General features: G+C 30.3%; 1 protein-coding gene and 1 pseudogene across 2 annotated transcripts; one reads left to right on the plus strand and one right to left on the minus strand.

Moving 5' to 3' along the window:
* The first annotated feature begins 8,905 nt into the window (after positions 1-8,905).
* LOC124823180 (putative methylesterase 11, chloroplastic) lies at positions 8,906-14,156 on the plus strand. Its single transcript, XM_047295353.2, has 5 exons — positions 8,906-9,493; positions 10,822-11,058; positions 11,976-12,119; positions 12,405-12,536; positions 13,270-14,156. The coding sequence occupies exons 1-5, from the start codon at positions 9,179-9,181 to the stop codon at positions 13,540-13,542; spliced, it is 1,101 nt and encodes a 366-aa protein (XP_047151309.1). The 5' UTR covers positions 8,906-9,178; the 3' UTR covers positions 13,543-14,156.
* Positions 14,157-15,602: 1,446 nt separating this feature from the next.
* On the minus strand, positions 15,603-17,848 carry LOC124836543 (receptor-like protein kinase ANXUR2; annotated as a pseudogene). Its single transcript, XR_015786226.1, has 2 exons — positions 16,486-17,848; positions 15,603-16,404 (listed from the first exon to the last, which is right to left on the minus strand). The product of XR_015786226.1 is annotated as a receptor-like protein kinase ANXUR2 (transcript).
* Between the last annotated feature and the right edge of the window lie 2,213 nt (positions 17,849-20,061).

Below are 20,061 nucleotides of genomic sequence, written 5' to 3' on the forward strand. Positions count from 1 at the left end.
ATTCATGAAGTATCAACAATTCTAAATAAGCATGGATTGAATTCATATAAACTATTGCAAACCAAAGGGGAATAAGAAAATACAAAAAACATGCACTCGTTTCGCAACAAGGAATGCTCAAACCCAGGTCCGCTCGGCGCCAAAGCTCTCGCATTTTCTTTTGTTCAATGAAATAACATGAAAATTCCTTGTCACCGTTCAACACCATTCGCACTTTGGTTCACTCAACGATAAAGATGGTGCTCAACGCCATACCAGAAAATATGCACCTTCTTAAACTATGATATGATGAACCATGTGCTAAATCAAATGACGAAATTAGTATTCCTAGTTAACTTAGGGATTGATTCAAATACATATTTTAGTATTCAAAAGAATTCCAATTTGTTCAAATGACTATATACTTGGTTTATCTTAACACCAAACCAATCAATTAAATTAACACACAATCATTTTGAACCAACAAATTTCAACACTATTTTCAATTAACGAAGACCTCAATTTCACACATTTCATACAAACAACACATGTACACTTTCAACCAATAGACTTAACAGAAAATCCCTATAATATACTACCAATTTTAGACCAATTAAAACATGTCAAATAATAAACTATCATAAATCTCGAAAACATATTTTTAACAGTGATTCAATAAATTTGGATAATAATTCTAATCAATCACATCAAACATGCACACACAAATAAAATTAGGGTTAAATATGTTTTTCGTCCCTTAAGTATCACACGATTTTGGATTTAGTCCCTACTCGAAACTTTGATGGTTTTTAGTCCTTATAGTTTTGAAACTCTTACTATTAGTCCTTAAAATTGGACGACGTTAAATGTGGCAAACGGCAAGACCATGTCTTATGCCAGCTTGCCTCTCCACGTTGCTTTTCTTTTTACCTGGCCAATAAGAATCTGACACTCACGTAATGGTCATTCTCGTTCTTCCTCCCTCACCCTCGCTGCAACTGGAATTTCAATCGTGCAATAGGTTAGAAATCTCCCATGTTCGCATCACTGCACCAATGCAAAGTCCAAACACCGACGGGATAGATATCTCTGGATCATCCAACATCTTCATACACTCTTCCATCATTCAAACCGGTAACTAATCAACCTACATCCCTATATCACTGTTCATCATCACTTTCCATTTATTAATGAATACACATTCATCACAGGTGATGACTGCATCGCAATAAACTCGGGTACTTCCTTCTACAATATAAGTGATATTTTCTGTGGACCTGGCCACGGCATCAGGTAAGTCCAATTCCAAGTAATAAATTAATTAATTTCTTCTCACTATAATATTAAGAGTGTTTTGAATTATTTGTGGTGTGTTTGGTGAATGAAAAAAAGTATTGGGAGTCTGGGACGCAATGGAGATGATGTCTGAGTTGAGAATATAAACGTGCGGAATTGCACCTTCCTGGGAAGTACGAACGGAGTGAGATTGAAGACATGGAGGGTGAGCAACTATTAGAACAGAGGTTAAACGAGAATTAATAAATGATTAATACGATGATGTTTTTTGTTTGCAGCTTACCTCTCTTTCCAATTTTTTTTTCGTGTTTCTAACTTTCAATGAAACAGAATTCAACGTGTTAATTTCTGAGGCGCGACCCAATCATGGCGAAGGTGCAGGGGCAAGTTTCCCCAATCTGGAAAACCCTAATTTGGGGTGGAAGGGGGCTTACACATGTTAGATTCTTATTGGCCAAAGCAACGTGGCAGAGAGTGAAGAGTCAAGCTGGCATAAGACGTGGTATCGCCGTTTGCCACATTTAATGCCGTCCAATTTTAAGGACTAATAGTAAGAGTTTCAAAACTATAAGGATTAAAAACCATCAAAGTTTCGAGTAGGGACTAAATCCAAAATCGTGTGATACTTAAAGGACGAAAAACATATTTAACCCATAAAATTATTTTAGAACTTGACAATAATGATATTTAACTTTCCTTACTTATTAGAAACTCAAACCATTCTATGAAACCTAGAATGACTTTGTCAACTCAAGAAATTCTATCTACTCCTACAAACCACATAATCATGATCAAGATATAGTGTTAGCATCATTGATTAATAGAGTCTTATAAAAGACTTAAATGACACATGTGATAGAACAATACTCACATGCATGAAAAAATGCATAAACTAGAAAAAAAACATAAATTAACTTAGTCTTTTAGAAGAAATAATTGAATAAGCTTGAATATATTGCTTCATTGATTACTTAAACACTATTTGATCTTAAATAGATGAACTACAATTTAAAAAGTTAGAAAAAGAATAAAAATTATAAAAAATAAATTTTAGAGAAATAATATTTTTTAAAAAACAAAACTTTCTATTTAAAATTATATTTATATTTTAAATTTTTAATATTAAAATAAGTAAATCTCATTATTATTTCTAATATTATGTTTTCTAGATCTCACAAATTTAAATCTAACACCATTTAATTTAGTTTTTTTTTCTATCAAAGAATACCAAAATTGTCCCTCGGTACGTATAAAGTAAAAACGAAATATTTATAGATTATGTAATATAATACAAAAATAGAAAAAATATAGACTAACTATACATAAAAATAAAATAAAGTTATATATATATATATATATATATATATATATATATATATATATATATATATATATATATATATATATATATATATGTCATTACACTCGGCACAAATTCTGACGCAAAATCAGTGTAGCATTAATGGTGATAAAGATATTAAATTGTTAACGCATTAATTGTGCATGTCAAGAGAGGTGGGGGTTGGAAAAGAAAAGAAAAGAAATGTTAGATGATCTTAGAATGTAATATTAATATAGAAATGATACAAAACTTTTTTACATCGATTAAATATAATTTATTATATTAATTCTACAATTCTCATATATCTAGATGACATATAAATATAGAATACGTGGGATATTATATAATTAAAGTGTTTTTATTGTACTGGTTAAAAAAACCTGAAATAAAAAATAATTTGTATCAGGAAAATAGTTGTGTTGCAATAAAATATTTAATTATGAAAATGTTGCCTTTGGGTTTATTAAATAATTTGTATTATCTTAATATTAATCTTATTCATTTAACTCGGGAAAGATGTGAGATGGTTATATAAATTAAGGAAAAGTAAATACTTATTTTTTATAAAAATAATAAACTTTATTTATCTAATTCGATCATATATAATAAAATGGGTGGACCACAGTTTTTATTATGGGTGTGGAGCACAGTTAAACTTGCGTCCATTAATCAAACATCGACCAAATAGTATAAAATATTACCTCAATTTATAGGCTAATAAATGAAACTCTATTCTCATTAATATTTATGTAATAACAACAAAAAAATAACATTAACATTTATGTATTTGGATCAATTTGTTTGTGAGGTCACCTAATTTTGCTAGCCCTATTTATTCTGAGGAAATGGTATATATCCAATATAGTCAACCCTTCATTGTATCAAAGAAAAAATAGCTATAGTAGGTGGAAAAAGTACAGTGAGTGTGACACATGCTATTAAAAACCAATTGCTAGTATTCCTACTAATAATCGACATTTATTAAGGAATTAAAAATATAAATATTTTATCTTTTTCTATTACCAATAATGAAATACAAATATATTAATTTATCATTCACCTGTTTATAGAAGAACGAAACAGCTATTAAAATTTTTCATTACAATACAATTTAAACAAATATTTAATTAAATTATTTGCTTAATTTACATGTTTGGGAGGGATATTAACTAAAATTAAAATATATTTTAAAATGTTTAATTCAGATGTTAAATACTTTTTGCTAATTAACAAATAGTTTATTATTTCGAAAGAGTCTAAGAACTGAAAAAGAAATTAATTTCCAACAAAATCCCAAAATGAAAAATTCAATTGTTAAGCTTCTAAAACATGAAAAAAAGACTCTTTTTTTTTTTGTAAAAAATATGTAGGCTTGTTTTAAACCAATCATGCCAATTCTTCGATTTTCACTCATGAAATATTATAATAAGTTTCATTAAATTTTGTAAATATAAAGTATAATTTAATTTGATGCTTTTAAATAAGACATATAAACTTTTAATCAAATATGTATTTAATAATAAAATTAAAATTGAATATATTTTTAATTTGAGTTTAACATTAAAAACTTAATTTGTAATCACAAAGAACAAAACTGATATTTGAAAAGAAAAGAACAAACTATAGGAACAATAAATTATCATCATAGAAATCAATTCAATTTGTTTGATTCTCAGGATTTAATTCTCCATGGATGAAAAAAATAAACTAAATTAGAAAAATTTAGAGGAAATCAAAGAAACAATATAATAGAGAAAAAAGAAAGAAAAGAAAATCAAGAGACAATTCTTAAATTCCTCAAATTTAGTAATTTATGTATAAATGTGAGTTTCAATTACATTTATAAATTCAATTATAAACGTTTAAGCCAATATAGAGAAAATATAATTGGCATGGGTTCTTTTACAAAATATATTTCATCCCCATGCATTTATATTTTATTACTTTGTGATTATTTAGTATTTCTAGAAGTTAAAATGTTTATAAAAATGTATAATATAAATCGTTTACTTCATTGAAAAACTTTTATAATTAATTAAAATTATTTCTTAAAATATAGAAAAACAACAATTTGATCGAGTGTTAACCACTCTATTTTCAACTATTGTGAAATCATTTTTACCATATACATCAATTGCTTTAATAATAGATCATTCTCATACATAGTTTAATAGTAAATCATTCTCGTACGTAGCTCATTTAAAACTATACTTAAATAAGAGAATAAAAAATATTTTAAACTAAACTTATTTTATTTATGAGAAATGCATTTTTTTTATTAAATAACATAAAATGTAACATGTGGATAACTTAATGTGATAATGAAATGCTTTTAGTTTGAAGAAGCTCGATCGGTAGAAGAATTGAAATTAACTTTTAATTGAGCTAATATGATGGAAAAAAGAAAGATTCTATTATTGAAAAAGATGATGTACCAATTCAAACTATTAGGAAATCAGAAAATGAAAGGCCTCTAAAGAAATCTAATGTTAAATCCTCCAAATTCTAATAATTAATCATGAGTTCCATAGGCTTGTTTTGAAATTTTAGAGGTTGGCTAATGATAAAACTCTTAATATGTCATGGAATTTGATTGCTAAGCACTAACCAAATTTTCTTTCCTTAGCTGAACCAATGACTTCTTTTAGTTCTTAATTATCATGCTATTTATTTTATAGTTTGAACTTTAAGTTGTTGGTTGTTTCTGATTCTTTTATCGAAGTTGCTAGATTATGGTTCTTTGATAGAAGTGACTTCACATGTGATATTATTGGTCAATTTATTTCATTTGTTGTTATGGTCAAAGGTGTTAAATTACATGTTGTTGGGGTTTATTGTGCAACTACTTACACTGCTCGTTACTATTTATTGTTTTCTCTTGTTAATATTCATGATTCTTGGTGTATCCTCAAAGATTTAATGTTGTTCTTTGTGTTGAGGATGTGAATGGTGGTGTTGCCCCTAGTCTAATTTCTTGTGTTGAGTTTTCAGATTGGATCAATTCTAATAAGCTTGTTGCAATTCTATATTCTGGATTTTACTACACTTGGTCAAACTTTCAAGTAGGTATGCATCTTATTGATAAAAGACTTGATAGAGCATTTTTGTAATTTTTCTTGTCTTAAGAATGGGTTTGTGTCGTGTTAATGTTTCACCCCAAAACTGCTTGGATCGTCATCCACTACTTCTTTTTCTTTTTCATTCAGTTGAGGTTTCTAAACCATCAATCTTTTTAGTTTCTATAGATGTGGAAGACTCATATGGACTGTCATTCCCTCATCAATAACTCTTGGAATGCTTCTACTTCTAATTGTCATATGTTGATTTTGTAAAGGAAATTGCGATGTCTATTTGAAAGAGTGAAATAAAAATGTTTTTGGAAACACACATAAGTTGGTAATGGATAATCAAGGCCTTCTTTCTAATATTCAACAACAAATTTTGAATACTTCTTCATCTAATTTGGATGCTTTGCTAATTCACAAGACTAAGATAAACGATTATTTAAATTTTGCTCTGGATTGTTAGACTCTTATTGGAAGAAAAAAAACCTTGCTAAAATGAATTGGTTTAAAGACGGGACAAAAATATTGGATTTTTTCATGTTGTGGTTCGCAAGAGGCATAATGCATGAGGTATTTTTAAGTTGCGTCATGATGATCAAGTTATTTATGATCCAAATATGATTAAAGATTCTATCATTTTGTCTTTTTATACTAATTTATATGTTGCTCATACTACTCATGATGTTTTCTATTGTTTTTATGTAGTCTTTTGTTGTTTCTTATTTGTATGATCGTTTACCTATTGATTTGAAGATTAGAAAAAAGGAGTGATTTTATGCTATATTTGTTATTTATTTATATATAAATGTTGAATTTTTCTCTCATTTGTTCTTTCATTGTCCTCTTGCTATAAGGTTGTGGGTATGGTTGAAGGAAACTTTTTAGTATTTATAATTTTTTTCTTTGTATTTGGTTGTTCAGTTTATGAAATCTCCTTGTAGTCCTTTGCCTAAAATGATTGCAGTTATTTAGATGATTTGAAGGATGAGAAATTATAATAGATTTCAGGATCCAATTGTTATTCCTTTTGTTATTTTTCAAATTAAGGAGTTAGTGTGTATGACTAAAAATAAATCTAAGTATGTGAGTATTATTGTCTCTGATTTTTTTGTGCTAAAATTTTTCAATATTCAAACTAGGGACGATATAGTGGTCTCATTTATAGAAGTATGTTCCATTTGTCAATTGGCTTAAGGTGAATACGAATGGTACAACTAGAGGTTGTCTTGATTTGACTTCATATATTGATAATTTTAGAGAAAGTCGAGGTGAATATGTGAATAATTTTTTAACTCTTCTTGAAGTACAAACTTCTCTTTATGTCAAATTTGTGAGAGTTATTTATGCATTAGCATGCTTTGAGTGTGAGTATCAAAGACTTTGGTTGGAGAGTGATAATTTTTTAAGTGTCATGGTTTTTTGAATGAACAAATGATTTCTTGATGAGTGATAATTTTTGAATATGTTATGTTTTTTAATGTGTCAAATAAGTGAAATGTAAAAATTTATAATGATACCTCATGGTTTTATTTAGGCAACAAAAGAAATGATTTTTATATAGAAAATGTATAATAGCAAAAATAAAATCTGATGTCATAAATTTTAATAACGACTCTTAACGAATAAACGAATAGATTTATTTAGCATATACTTTCTCTTTAACCTTATTTTGAATATATCTTGTTTGTTTCTATAAGACTATGCTTTAATTTACACTTTCCTTAATCATGTTTTATTGAAATAAACTTTCATCTCATAAATAATAAATTCTATACTTTTTTCCTTCTCTCTTTTATCATAATTTATTTTTTAAATATTTTTAAATTTGAAATTATTCTGGTACTATTATTATTATATTCATCATCATTATCTCTCCACATGTTAATTACTGAAATTTTTTAAAGATATTATAATTACGGAGAAGTTTAATGTAAGTAACTTTCTTAGTAAGCATAAGTTAGTTATAAATATCTTATATTTAGAACATTGAAGAAGTTACATTACAATTATGAACTATATGAACTAAATTGTGACAAAAAGTTGTATATATACTTACAACTACATTTACAAATTCATACTTATTATAAATATTATTAACGTTACTATTATTAATAATAATAGTATCATAATGTTATTATTTTAATAGATAACTTAATATTTTCGTAAATTTTATTTAAAACCTGATATAAATATATGAATATATGATACAAAAAATCAAAATATGAACCTTCTTTTGCCAACCAACATTTTAAATTTAAACTGTAACAGGTGATGCACGAGGTTATTAAAACTTGTTGGTTATGCAAACAAGTAATAAATGATTGCTTAAATATTAAACTGATGTTTAAGTGATATGAGTGAAATAATAGTCACTCAAGCAATAAGTGAATGTTTAAGTAAGGGATACAAATCAATTTTGTTTTTCTATTAGACATTTAATTACGAGCACTTGAATGTCACAGTATAATATTAATGTTACTTCCGAATAAAACTTGTTTCAAATTCTTGAACCATTGCTCATACCATAGAATGTTAATTACATTAGTGTAACATGGAAGATGTAAAATTTAAAATTAATCCACATTCTATATGGTCGTGGTTTTCAACAAAAGTAATTCCACGTAACTTCGGGATCAGAGATTTTGTAAAGTGTGCAAGGACATGTCTACAGGAATCTGCATTCAGCAATGCAATAAAGAACCAAATCATTCAACCCTAATAAAGAAGCCATTTTATTACCGATAATAATAAGATTTGTATTTATTTATATATTTTAAATTGATTAATTGACGTCAAACTATGTTAAATTAAAATATTTGTATAAGTTTTATGTTATTTTTTCAACGGCAGGACACATCGATAGCAGTATAGGATCAAATCCTATTGTTGATACGAAAATCCTTGTTAATGATTATTTTATAAATATTTTGGTCACTAACTTTCGTCAAAAACATCCAAACAGCTTTATCGAGTCAAGATTACGTGTGGACAATTCTGGAAAAAAAATCTCTGGAAAGTAAAATTGGTTTTTCTTTTACCGTGAGAGAACGTTGTTTTAACTTTTGAAAAAGTGAAGAAGTTAGGTGAAGGAGAATACGTTATATTAGACAAGTTTCCGATGGGAAAAGGAAATTTGGAATTTGGAACTATCAATTCGGGAATCATAATTATTATTATTAATTTGTTAATATATTTAGTGTTGAATTTGGAAGAAACGTATTTGGAGGCGTACGTTGTCAAACAAAGAAACGTTATTTCCTGTAAACAAACAAAGTCTCCTTTTTCCTGTTGCTGCCAACTCCACACCTGACTGAAACTTCCCAAACCCCACATCACCACGCCACGCTTCGCTTCACTTTTTCCCTCTCTCTCTGTTTTTTTCTTTTTCTTTCTTTCGCTCTTTTATTGCACACTTTTATCTTCTCTTCTCTTGCATGCACCGCCGTCACCATCACGATCACCATTGAATTGATTCAATTCAATTTCGATAGTTGCAATGGGTAACATTTGCGCTCGCTTGAAGGCGAAGCCCGCGCCGCCGCACTCCACCTCCGCGAAAAAGCGCTCCGCTTCCCGCAGAGAGAGGAAGCTCGACGACGCTGCGATTCGCGAGCAGGCCATCGCCGCCGCGATTCTCTTCAAGCAGCATCAGCAGCAGCAGCAGAACTTCGATCGCTCCACTTCGCTCAGGTACCCGAATGGGGTCTCCAAGAAGAGCAGTGGGAGCAGCAACACCTTGCCGAGGAGTTCGAGTTCGAGGGCCAGGTCCCTCACCGACCCTCTCCTTCAACCTCATCAACTTCTCAATCAGGTGAACCTTCTTTATAGTTTAAACGAAAAAAAAAAATGAAGTCAAGGTTTCTAGTTATTTTTTATCGCTGGGGATGCAATTGGATCGTCACGGTTTTGATTTGTAGGTCCTTGTTGCGTTTTTTATTTTGCTTTGGCGATTATTGATATTGGTATTGTAGGAAATTTCGGCAGATTATAGCCGCGGAAATCCCGAAAGGAAAAAACCTTTACTTGAATTGCAATTCAAAACCTTTGAAGAAAAAAAGGAGTCATTGCGTGATTTTTTTGAGGAATTATTTTCTTCGGTTGATTTGGTTTGTTGTTGGACTCATATCCGCTGATTTTGGAAGTTTTTAGAATTTAGTTAATTTTGGTGGATTTGGTTTGTTGTACTCGCGTTCGGTATTTTGAAAATTTTGATGATTAAGGTAACTTTGGAGTAATGAGGTTTGTTGTTTTCTTATTAGATTTTTATTTTTGTATTTTTAAAAACCTTTTAGTGATGTGAAAGGAAACGTATGCATGTTGTCGGTTTTGATGTTTATAGTAATTTTTAAAATCCTAATTACGGTGTTGATAATTACTTAAGGGGGCATCTATGATGATGTGGTTTCTTAGAGTTAAAGTAGATGAAGATGTGGAAAGTGGAATGGAATGATGAAGAAAGCTATAGGATTTTGGATAGAATCGTCTGTAATGGTCAGTCATTTTTATCTTCTGGCCCCGAGACTTGTATCGGAACAATGTCCGGGAATAAAATAACTTGTTGGAGAGGCAATTGTGCAGACATGTGTTAAATCATCCCGGTGAATGTGCCATAGATACTAAAAATAGAATTTTGTAAAGAATAATCTGTTCTAGCCTTGACTAATGGCAGGGCGTATGAAGGAGGTGAAGTTTGTCCTTTTGAAGTGTTTTTTACTGGACGTTTGGTGTAGCTTTGAAGGGAATCTTATGTTGCCTCTTTCTTGTCACAACATAGATGTCACGGTTACTAAAGTGAGATTGAAATTCAGATGGATCTAGTACCATCTTTTCTGATTTGAAATTGCATATGTTGGTCATTTTCTTAGTAGAACATTTATATTACCCTTTCTTCTTCTGACTCTGGTATGGTGTTGCATAAAACAGGAATTCATTATTATTTATTTATTTCCTTATTTGTAACTGTAGGAAAAAAACGGCATATTTTAACACTTTCATGCCGTATTTTCCAGTTATAGGGGAAAGTGCAAGCCATTATTGTTTTTTAGTTCAAATATTAACTGTTCTTTATTTCATCCTTTCCCTGTTATATTTGTTGGTATGTTTTCTTTCGCTTATACACGCAGCTTTTCATTTCGACAGGATGTGAAAGTTGATGATCTTGAGACAAATCGTATTGTCCTTGTTCATGGAGGTGGTTTTGGGGCCTGGTGTTGGTATAAATCCATTGCACTTCTAGAAGAAAGTGGTTATAAAGTAGCTGCAATAGATTTAACTGGTTCTGGAGTGAGTTCATTTGATACAAACAGCATTACAAGTTTGTCACAATATGTGAAGCCACTCACTGACTTCCTTGAAAAACTTCCAGAAGGCGAAAAGGTACTTCCACTTTCCATTTTTTGTAAATAATAGATTGATCTATTCCATCACTGTTGTGTTGGTTTGAAGTATTAAAGAGGAGATACGATCCCTGGCTTTAGCATATATGATATTTTTCAATCATCGCCTATTTCTGGTGAAAGTCATGGTTTCATGACTTGCCACACCCATCCCCTCGAAATTCACTTTGTAGTGTAGTTATAAATTCCAAAGTAGATTAATTGTCAAGGAGATAAATAAGGAACATCGATTCCCATGGCTAAAATAAAAAATAGGACAAAGAAGAGGTGCTGAAAAGCAAAGAAATTTTACTAACAGAAAAGAAAGTTTCACAGAAGTTATTGATGCTTCGGATTGAAGTTTGCAAGTGCAATTGTAAAAACCCTAAAGCTAACAAGTTATTTCCCGACTAGTGGTGAAGTAGGGAAGGAAAAATTATGTGCTTATCTCAGTTACTTCTGTATTTGTCTAATACAGGTAATTATACTTATAACTTGAAAGTATCTTTCTGAAAAAAAAAAAATAGTACAACTTCCCTTAACCTGCGTAGGATATGTGGTGATGGTTCACATTGTTCACAGTGTTGCAATATACTTTTTTGTCTACATTTTCCGAGGGTTAGAGTGTTTATCATGACACTGATTGTATTTAGAAACAAACTCAGATTTAATTTGCGGTAATCATGCTCGTGTTACAATTTGTAGTTTTCCCCCTCTACAGTCTTAGTTTGTTCCAATTAAATTTCATTTTGTGAAATGTAAATGTTTCACCCTCACTTGCTCTTGGGAGGGCACTCAGTTTTAGGTCATTTAGCATTGTTGCTTGCTTGGATGCAATATTGGTAGCACAATATTCATATTTGAGCTCTCTAGGAATTTTCTTTCCATATATTTCTTACCTTTTGAATTCTTTTGAAGGTGATTTTGGTTGGGCATGATTTTGGAGGGGCATGTATATCACATGCAATGGAGATGTTTCCTCTTAAGATTTCCAAAGCTGTGTTTATTGCTGCAGCAATGCTGACGAATGGACAAAGCACTCTCGATATTATTTCTCAGCAGGTGTTTCATCTCCTGCTAGCTTTAAGATTGATGCTTCTTTATTTTACTCCAACTGAAGTCTGAAATCTGAGAATTTCTACCAAAAAAAATTACATAGATTTATGATATCACACTACTTAGGAGCCGAATGTTTTTATTTTACAAGGAACTAAGGTTGAAAACAGAGACAGAGAGCATCTGAATTGTTTTATAGCTTTTGCTGGTTATATATGCGATTACAATTTCTATAAATGAAGAATTCTTCTATCCTTTTAGTGATGATTTGTTTGTGGCTGTATGTTGCAGGCAGGTTCAGATGATCTTATGCAACAGTCTCAGATTTTTATATATGCTAACGGGAATGACCTTCCTCCCACTTCTTTTGATCTGAACAAGTCATTGTTGAAGGATTTGTTATTCAACCAAAGTCCCTCCAAAGTAAGTAGTTGGGTGGTGGCCAAATTTCCTCCTTTCATTTTTTGTCCAAGAGAACAAACAGAAGTCTCCCTTGCTACTGCTACATGAGCATTTTTCAAATTAGATGACAATACTTGTGAAAGTGACTCATCGTTACTTTATATCCAATCTCTTATTCAGTCTGAGTTGGTATGAAGATTCGTAAAGTATTTTTTGACACTTGATTATTATATGTAAAGTGTAAAACATATAGTTAGTTGATCTTCAGATTTATTGGGGATTCCACTCCATTCTAATCAGAGTGAGAATTATTACATAAATATATGTTGTATGATAGTTGAAATTGTGCAACTAGTTGAACTGCAGGCAACTGCTTTATCAATGCTTCGTAATTTTCAAAATGGAAAGTTTTCAGTGTTGTCTGCTGAACATATTGCATTTCAGAAAGATTTTGCTGTCTTTTATCTTTTACTTCAGATAGAGGTTTTACATATGCTTTGTGGACCTTTGCACTAAAAGTATATTTTGTAATACAGTCTTTTGTATAAATTCTTGCTGTCAGGATCTTTCCATTGCTAACAAAAATGGTCTCTAGCATCAGGGGATGCACTCGTAAATATGCTGACTACAGTATAAATATACATTTGGAACATCTGTATATGTGATTCAGAATCTAAGTTTTGTTTCTGTCCTTTTTAATAGTTTTGCCTATTTCCCCTGACCCTCCTTGTTTTTTGTTGCTTTCTTAATGCAGGATGTTGCATTGGCATCTGTCTCCATGAGGTCTGTACCATTTGCACCAGTTTTAGAGAAGCTTTCCCTTTCAGACCTGAAATATGGATCTGTAAGGCGGTTTTATATACAAACTCTTGAAGACAATGCCATACCCATTTCACTTCAGGAGAACATGATAAATGCAAATCCCCCAGAAAAGGTTTTCCGTTTGAAGGGGGCTGATCATTCTCCTTTTTTCTCAAAGCCTCAAGCTCTGCATAAGTTGTTGGTAGAAATCTCAAGGATCCTCTGAGAACATTCGTTGGTAAATTGTTTGTGAAGCCCTACCCACATGAAATAAGAATATGCATTTTGGCTTATTACTTAAGTCTACTATTCTGTGCAAGTTACAGGTTTCATTCTTTTTCCTCTTTCTGGAGTTAAATTTTGAAAGTTAGCTTGTACATCTTGTAATATGTACCAGGTGTTACTTGCAACATAAAACTCATGTTATGTTACATGTATCACTAGTTATAAGTGTCGGTACCTGCTGATTAACGTTGCAAGTTACCCTCCTAGACAATTAGAAAAGAAAAGAAAACCTGTAACTTTTCACTGATCCTATGCAACGCTGCGATCATCGTAGCAAGATATCATGACAATACAGAGGCACATTACATGGAAGGAGTTATTGGCATCAAACGTGTTTACATTCCTTTTGATGTTCCATTAGTAATGCTGGTTGATGGAGATTTACATTTTGAGAATCCTGGAAGAGCTGCTGCTGCTGCTGCTTTTCTCTAGACCTACTTTTTTGTTTTAGCCAGTTTGCTTCAATATTTTAACTTGCGACTCTAATAATAAGTGTTTTCTACCTTTATCAACACTGGTGAATAAATTCCCCGTGCTCTGCAAAATTGCAAGAAAGCTGACATGTTTTAGTGTTTTGCTTAATCACTTGCCAGTTTATGGTGATTGATGATTCTGTTGCTATCCAGCATGGATTTGGAGGAGTTAATGATAAAATTTAGTAAGAATGGTAGTTAAGTCCTGCTTGGAGTTATTGCATTTAACAAAATAAAACTAATATTGTTGTTAAATGAAAACTTATTGTTTCCTAGAAAAATATTGGAAAAGTAAACATCGAAATAGAACTTCTTTTCTGTTTTGTAATATGGTTAGCCGAAAGAAAAATAGGGGAAGAAGAAAATCTGAATTTTGAGAAAACCCAACACTAAGACATTACATCTCCATCAAACAATAATAGTTTGCTGGGGAACAAAAAGTATTTTAAGATTTAAGTGAGTTTGAATTTTAAATTGAGTTTTAGCAATGGCTGTTCTGAGTATAGAAATCGTTGGACAAAAAGTAACGTATGAACAAAGTTGTTAAAACTGTTTCAATTTTATTTGAAATCAATGACATAACATAAATTCAATAGATCATACTATGGATTTAGGGCAAAGTTTTTGATGAAAAACTTCGTAATTCAAAAAGCGAGGAGAATAATACGAAAAGTAGTTGATAATTGTTACATTAAACTCTTAAATAACATTACTAAAAAAACACGAACTTGATTATACCTTTATTTACCGTATAAATAGAGCTTCAGAATGTACGAAGATAATATGTGTTGTGATTTTTCTTCTCTCTCTGTGACAGTGTTCTTCCTCTTTGAATTTTCTGAAAACCATATTATTAACCCTTGTGTGTGTGTGTATATATATATATTCATACGTAGTCCTGAATCATTACTTATTTATTCTAGCTTTGCATGTGTTTGTCAAAAATATACCAAAAAAGTTGTTCCTAAATGCATAATTTCTATGGATGACATAATTTTGATTGAGAAATTTATAATAAAAATAAGTCAACTCTAGACTTATACATCGGAAAAAATCAGAAGTAATAAAACATAAATCATAGATTACAATTTTAGAAATTATTTGAAATAGAGAATCAACGATTTGACTCAATGTTTAGCTAATATTGGCTTTTTATGTTCAAAGCTTACCAGGTCGTCTGAAATAAGAAAAGAGGTGAGCCGTCAACTTTGACAAATAACGAGTATTTGAACGAGGAGGCTTCCATTCATGACATGTGAATAAGGGTGTATTTACAAAATTGTGGAAATAAATAAATTAAAAAATATCATACCTGATTAATTCTATTTATAGATTAGTGTTATAATGATGAGAATATTAAACATCTAAAACCAGAAAATATTATTCTAATTACTAAAAAACCAACACCGTATTTCATCTCATATTTTCATCAAAACATAACATTTTTATGGATTATATTATTTTCACAAATCTAATTTCTATGTTCTTTTCAGTATAACATTGCAATAGAGCATATTTAAGTTGCACTTCCACTTCCACCCTTTATTAATTGCTTATTGATATCAAACTACAAGGAAATCTATCTTTCTGTAATATCCCTCATACTTCCCGACTTTCTGGAACAATATTTCGTAGAGAATTGGACCAAAACATCCTGCGGGAAACCTCTGCGTTAACGTTGCTTGTTTTCCCGTCCCACATACTATTATTTTTCGAGTTCCAACGTTGTTAAAGCCATACTCATTAACTATCAGTTAACTTAGTTGGTCAAATTCTAAGGCATAAACTTACAACACTAAAAACTTTCTAGAGGCTAAGCATTTGATGACGATGATGGCAAATAACTAAATCTCATTCTTGAACTTCAATTCCTTTCCCATAATTTCCCAGTCATCTGCTACACTGAGATTGATGAATAAGGAGTTTCATTGTTATTATTGAGAACCTTGGTTCCACCATCCATAAGTTTTGTCTTCAACTAAAGATCGTGCCTAGTGCCTAATATAGTTAAGGACTAATTAATAATGGTCAGAGATGATAGGGTATAATCATCACAAGTATTTCTTACATCTGCTTCTTCCTGCAGTGACAGAGAAAGCTCAAGCATCTTTCTGTGATGTCTATAAATACTTCCCAACTCTCTGGTGCAATCTTTCCTTTAATATTTGGATCAATATACTCCTCAACAGGGTGTTTCTGCCTCTTCTCAACACTTTTTAGCTTGTCTTTGCATACCACTTCTAGTATAACTACACCGAAGGAGTAAACATCGCTTTTTTCTGTTAATGTATTGTTTTGTGAAATCTCAGGAGCCACGTAACCATATGTACCTAGAAGTGAAAGTATTATTTGGATTAGTATTCAGTAAAATTCTTTTCAATAAACACTATCAACAAAACAAAAATAAATACCTGTAAAGCCATCTTTTGTTATTATCTTTGGTGGTGGCTTTGATGCATAATGTGGTCCTGTTAAGGAAAGTCGGAAGTCTGAGAGTTTTGCCTCCATGTTGCTATCCAAAAGAATTTTATACGGTGTTATGTCACGATGAAAGATTGTTCTCTTGAGACCTGTGTGAAGGTAGTGTAGTGCCTTCGCTACTCCTATGCAGATGTTTAGCCTCTGCTTCCATGTTAGTGGCTCCTTTTTCATATCACTACAATATAGGATATCACGGAGAGATCCATTTATCATGTACTCATATACAATATTCTTCTCGTCTCTGTGGTCACAAAATCCTAACAGAGTGACCAAATTTGGATGGCGAAGCTGGCAGAGCAACTCAATTTCGTTCTTGAACTGCTTAAGTTCCTTCTCAGTAATCGCGTGTATTCGCTTGATTGCAATTGTACACTCAGTAGCACAACTGTTTCGGAGAGAGCCTTTATATACAACGCCAAGGCCTCCAATTCCAATTATTTGGTTTTCGTCAAAGTTGTTTGTCCATTTCCTAAGATCGGCTAGAGAAAATTGAGGGCATAGCTCTTCTATCACAGTTGGATACTGTCGCTGAGACGAAGCTGTGTGCTTAAAGCAGCAGAAGCTCAAACATTGTCCCATTTTAGATACCACCTGTTAGAAAAGATTATTCATTGGACAAAACTGAGAGAAAAGTACATAACTGAAATATGATTGCATACCACAAGTATTACCTAAAATGAGAGAAAATTTCTTGCTTTTCACCTTATTATACCACAAGTATTAAAAACTTACTGTCAGTTTTGATTTCATATTTCACTGTGTTTCATTTCAAAATGGAAAATTAAGGAAAGATAAGGGAAATGAATCTTTAGTTCTAATATTATGATTATTACAATCAAATAGTACATTCAGCTAAAAGTTATGATAGTTTCATAGATGGAGATTCATATCTCCCATATCAGTAAAAGTAGTCTGGCAACATACCATCCATATATTTAATGAAAAATTTAGAAAGCAAATTACATATGTAAGAGTGTACAGTAGCAATCAAGCAAATATATGAACTGCAGATGGCATATGAATTAGCTACATAGAGATTCAAGAAACAGATTTTCCTTTATATATTACTTAATCTTTTGAAATAACTTATTCGTTGAACATTCGTTTCCTTATTAAAGCATCTGGACTTTCTTTTTTCATACTCTTTTTGTTTGGGAGGGAAGGGGCGAAGCAATTGAAATTAAGGCACAAACCAAACAAGCGCTAGTATATAGATACCTAAGAAAAAAAAATACAAAAGTTAAAGGGGAGTCTGCATATTTTTAGAAATAGAGAATAAAAATATATGGAATATCACATAAAGTTTGATATTGGTTGGAGAACCTGGAAATGAAGGGAAATGCAGAAACAAGGTTGTGTTCAGGCAGGGATCCTGTTGCTTCTGTTTCTTATATTGTTCTCAAATAAGTTTGCAGAAAATCTGACCGAAGATAATTTCCTCTTGCCAATTTTCTCAGTGTTAGGTGTCTTGACATTACCCAGATTGACTTGAGATACTCAGGTGACCTACGATTAATTAAAATTTTAATTTATTTAAGAAAATTTATTAGACTTGATGGTTTAACCAACATGTTATATAGATTGGGATTTATAAGTTACTATCAATTTCTGTATTAATACTTCACTGTTTACATTTTTTTTTAAAGTAAAATAGTTAAATATATTATTATTTTTTATGTTTTATTTGATGTTTGAGCTATACAGAGAACTTTTTTTGTTTTAATTTTATAATCTCAGGAATCCTTGTACGTTTTCTTATGTTTTTCTTTCTTAATACGATTATTATGTTAGACATTTTTTCAGTTTTTATAAATTTTCAATAATTTCTTAACATTTATTTTTTAAGTATATTTGTGTATTTAGTATTTAATATAGTTTATTGGCTCTCCAATCACCAAACATATAAAATAAAACAAAAAAAATAAGTAGCGAGTCTGTGTGGTGCAATAAATCAAAATAGTCAAATTACAATTAAATTTAAATTCCCATTTTCTAAGAAAATAAATTAAAATTTTTATAATTCTAAATTTAAATAATTGAACTATACTCTTTTACATTTTCTTAAAATAATTATTAATCAGTTTGATACAAAATTTAGACTAGTAATTTTTTTTTTCAAATTTGATTTTAAATAAAAAATAATTTAAAATTAAACCTAACAGACAAATTAAAATATACATAAAATATGAGAAAACATATAAAAGTTTATTGTAATCCAAATTTAACAATATAATATGATAAAAAAATAAACAAATATAATAATATTTAGTGTAAATTTTTTTAATTGAAATCCAAACACTATTCAAGAATATTATATGAAACTTACATGCATAGGTGAATGAATTATTTATTTGAATAATATTCATTAAAAACATACAAAATATAGTTTAATAGGATATACTTTTTCATATATATATATATATATATATATATATATATATATATAATTAGAATGTTGTGATATTTTTTATGCATTATATATATTGTAACATATTTTATATCTTTGCTTAATACGAGAATAATAAAAAATAAAAATTTATATTTTTATTTTATGTTCTTATTTTTCTAGCTCTTAATGACTATATAATTTTTTCTATAATAAAAAGTTGTTGGGTTAATCCAACTTAATCAAATTTCTGAGGAAACAGGGGTGGAAGGAAGGATATGGTTAATAATTTGCATATAACATATGTTTATGTACCAAAACAAATAGGATCTAAAATTGATGATTGAAGTGTCAAACAAGTCTTCATTACTATGCTGTTCATTTTAAAGGCTATAAATTATATAATTTCAGCAATGGAAAAGTAGTAGTAAGTCATGATGTTGAATTCGAAGAAGAAACTAAATGAAATTGAAAGGTTCAAGAAGGAAAAAACTTATAATTTTCTTTCTTATCTCGGTGAAGAATGAGAAGATCAAGTAACTGCAATTCAAGATGTCAGTCGTCTTTATTCACTCCATCCATCACTTACATTTCATGTCCAAGAAGAAAGTGTGAATGAAAGGTCAAAGAAGACACAAATATATATGAAATCAATGAAAGTTACTTGTTATCTTGAATAATTATATTGTCTTTAAATAGATTGTGAGTCATTGTATTTTGAAGAGATTGTGAAAGATGTAGAGACATGTCATGGAAGAGGAAATCAATTCAATTAAAAAGAATGATAATTGAGAATTAACAAATCTTTTCAAAAGTCATGAAGCAATTGAAGTAAAATGGATGTAAAAGACTAAGAATAGAGAAGAGGTGGAAAGATACAAAATACAACTTGTAAAAGGTTACAAGAAAAAGCATGAAGTAGACTAAAATAAAGTTTAAAGTTTATGCACCAGTAGATTGGATGAATTCTTTGGCAACAGAAATGAAATGGAAAATTTATCAACTTGATGTGAAATATGCATTTGTAAATGATTATCTAGAATAAGTCCATATTAAGCAGGGCTCTACCGTTGAAGAACATGAATATAAGGTTCTAAAATTGAAGAAAACTTTGTATGGA

Source organism: Vigna umbellata, chromosome 4 (assembly GCF_029865625.1).
Source record: "Vigna umbellata cultivar VRB3 chromosome 4, Vumbellata_1.0, whole genome shotgun sequence".
Classification (NCBI taxonomy): domain Eukaryota; kingdom Viridiplantae; phylum Streptophyta; class Magnoliopsida; order Fabales; family Fabaceae; genus Vigna; species Vigna umbellata.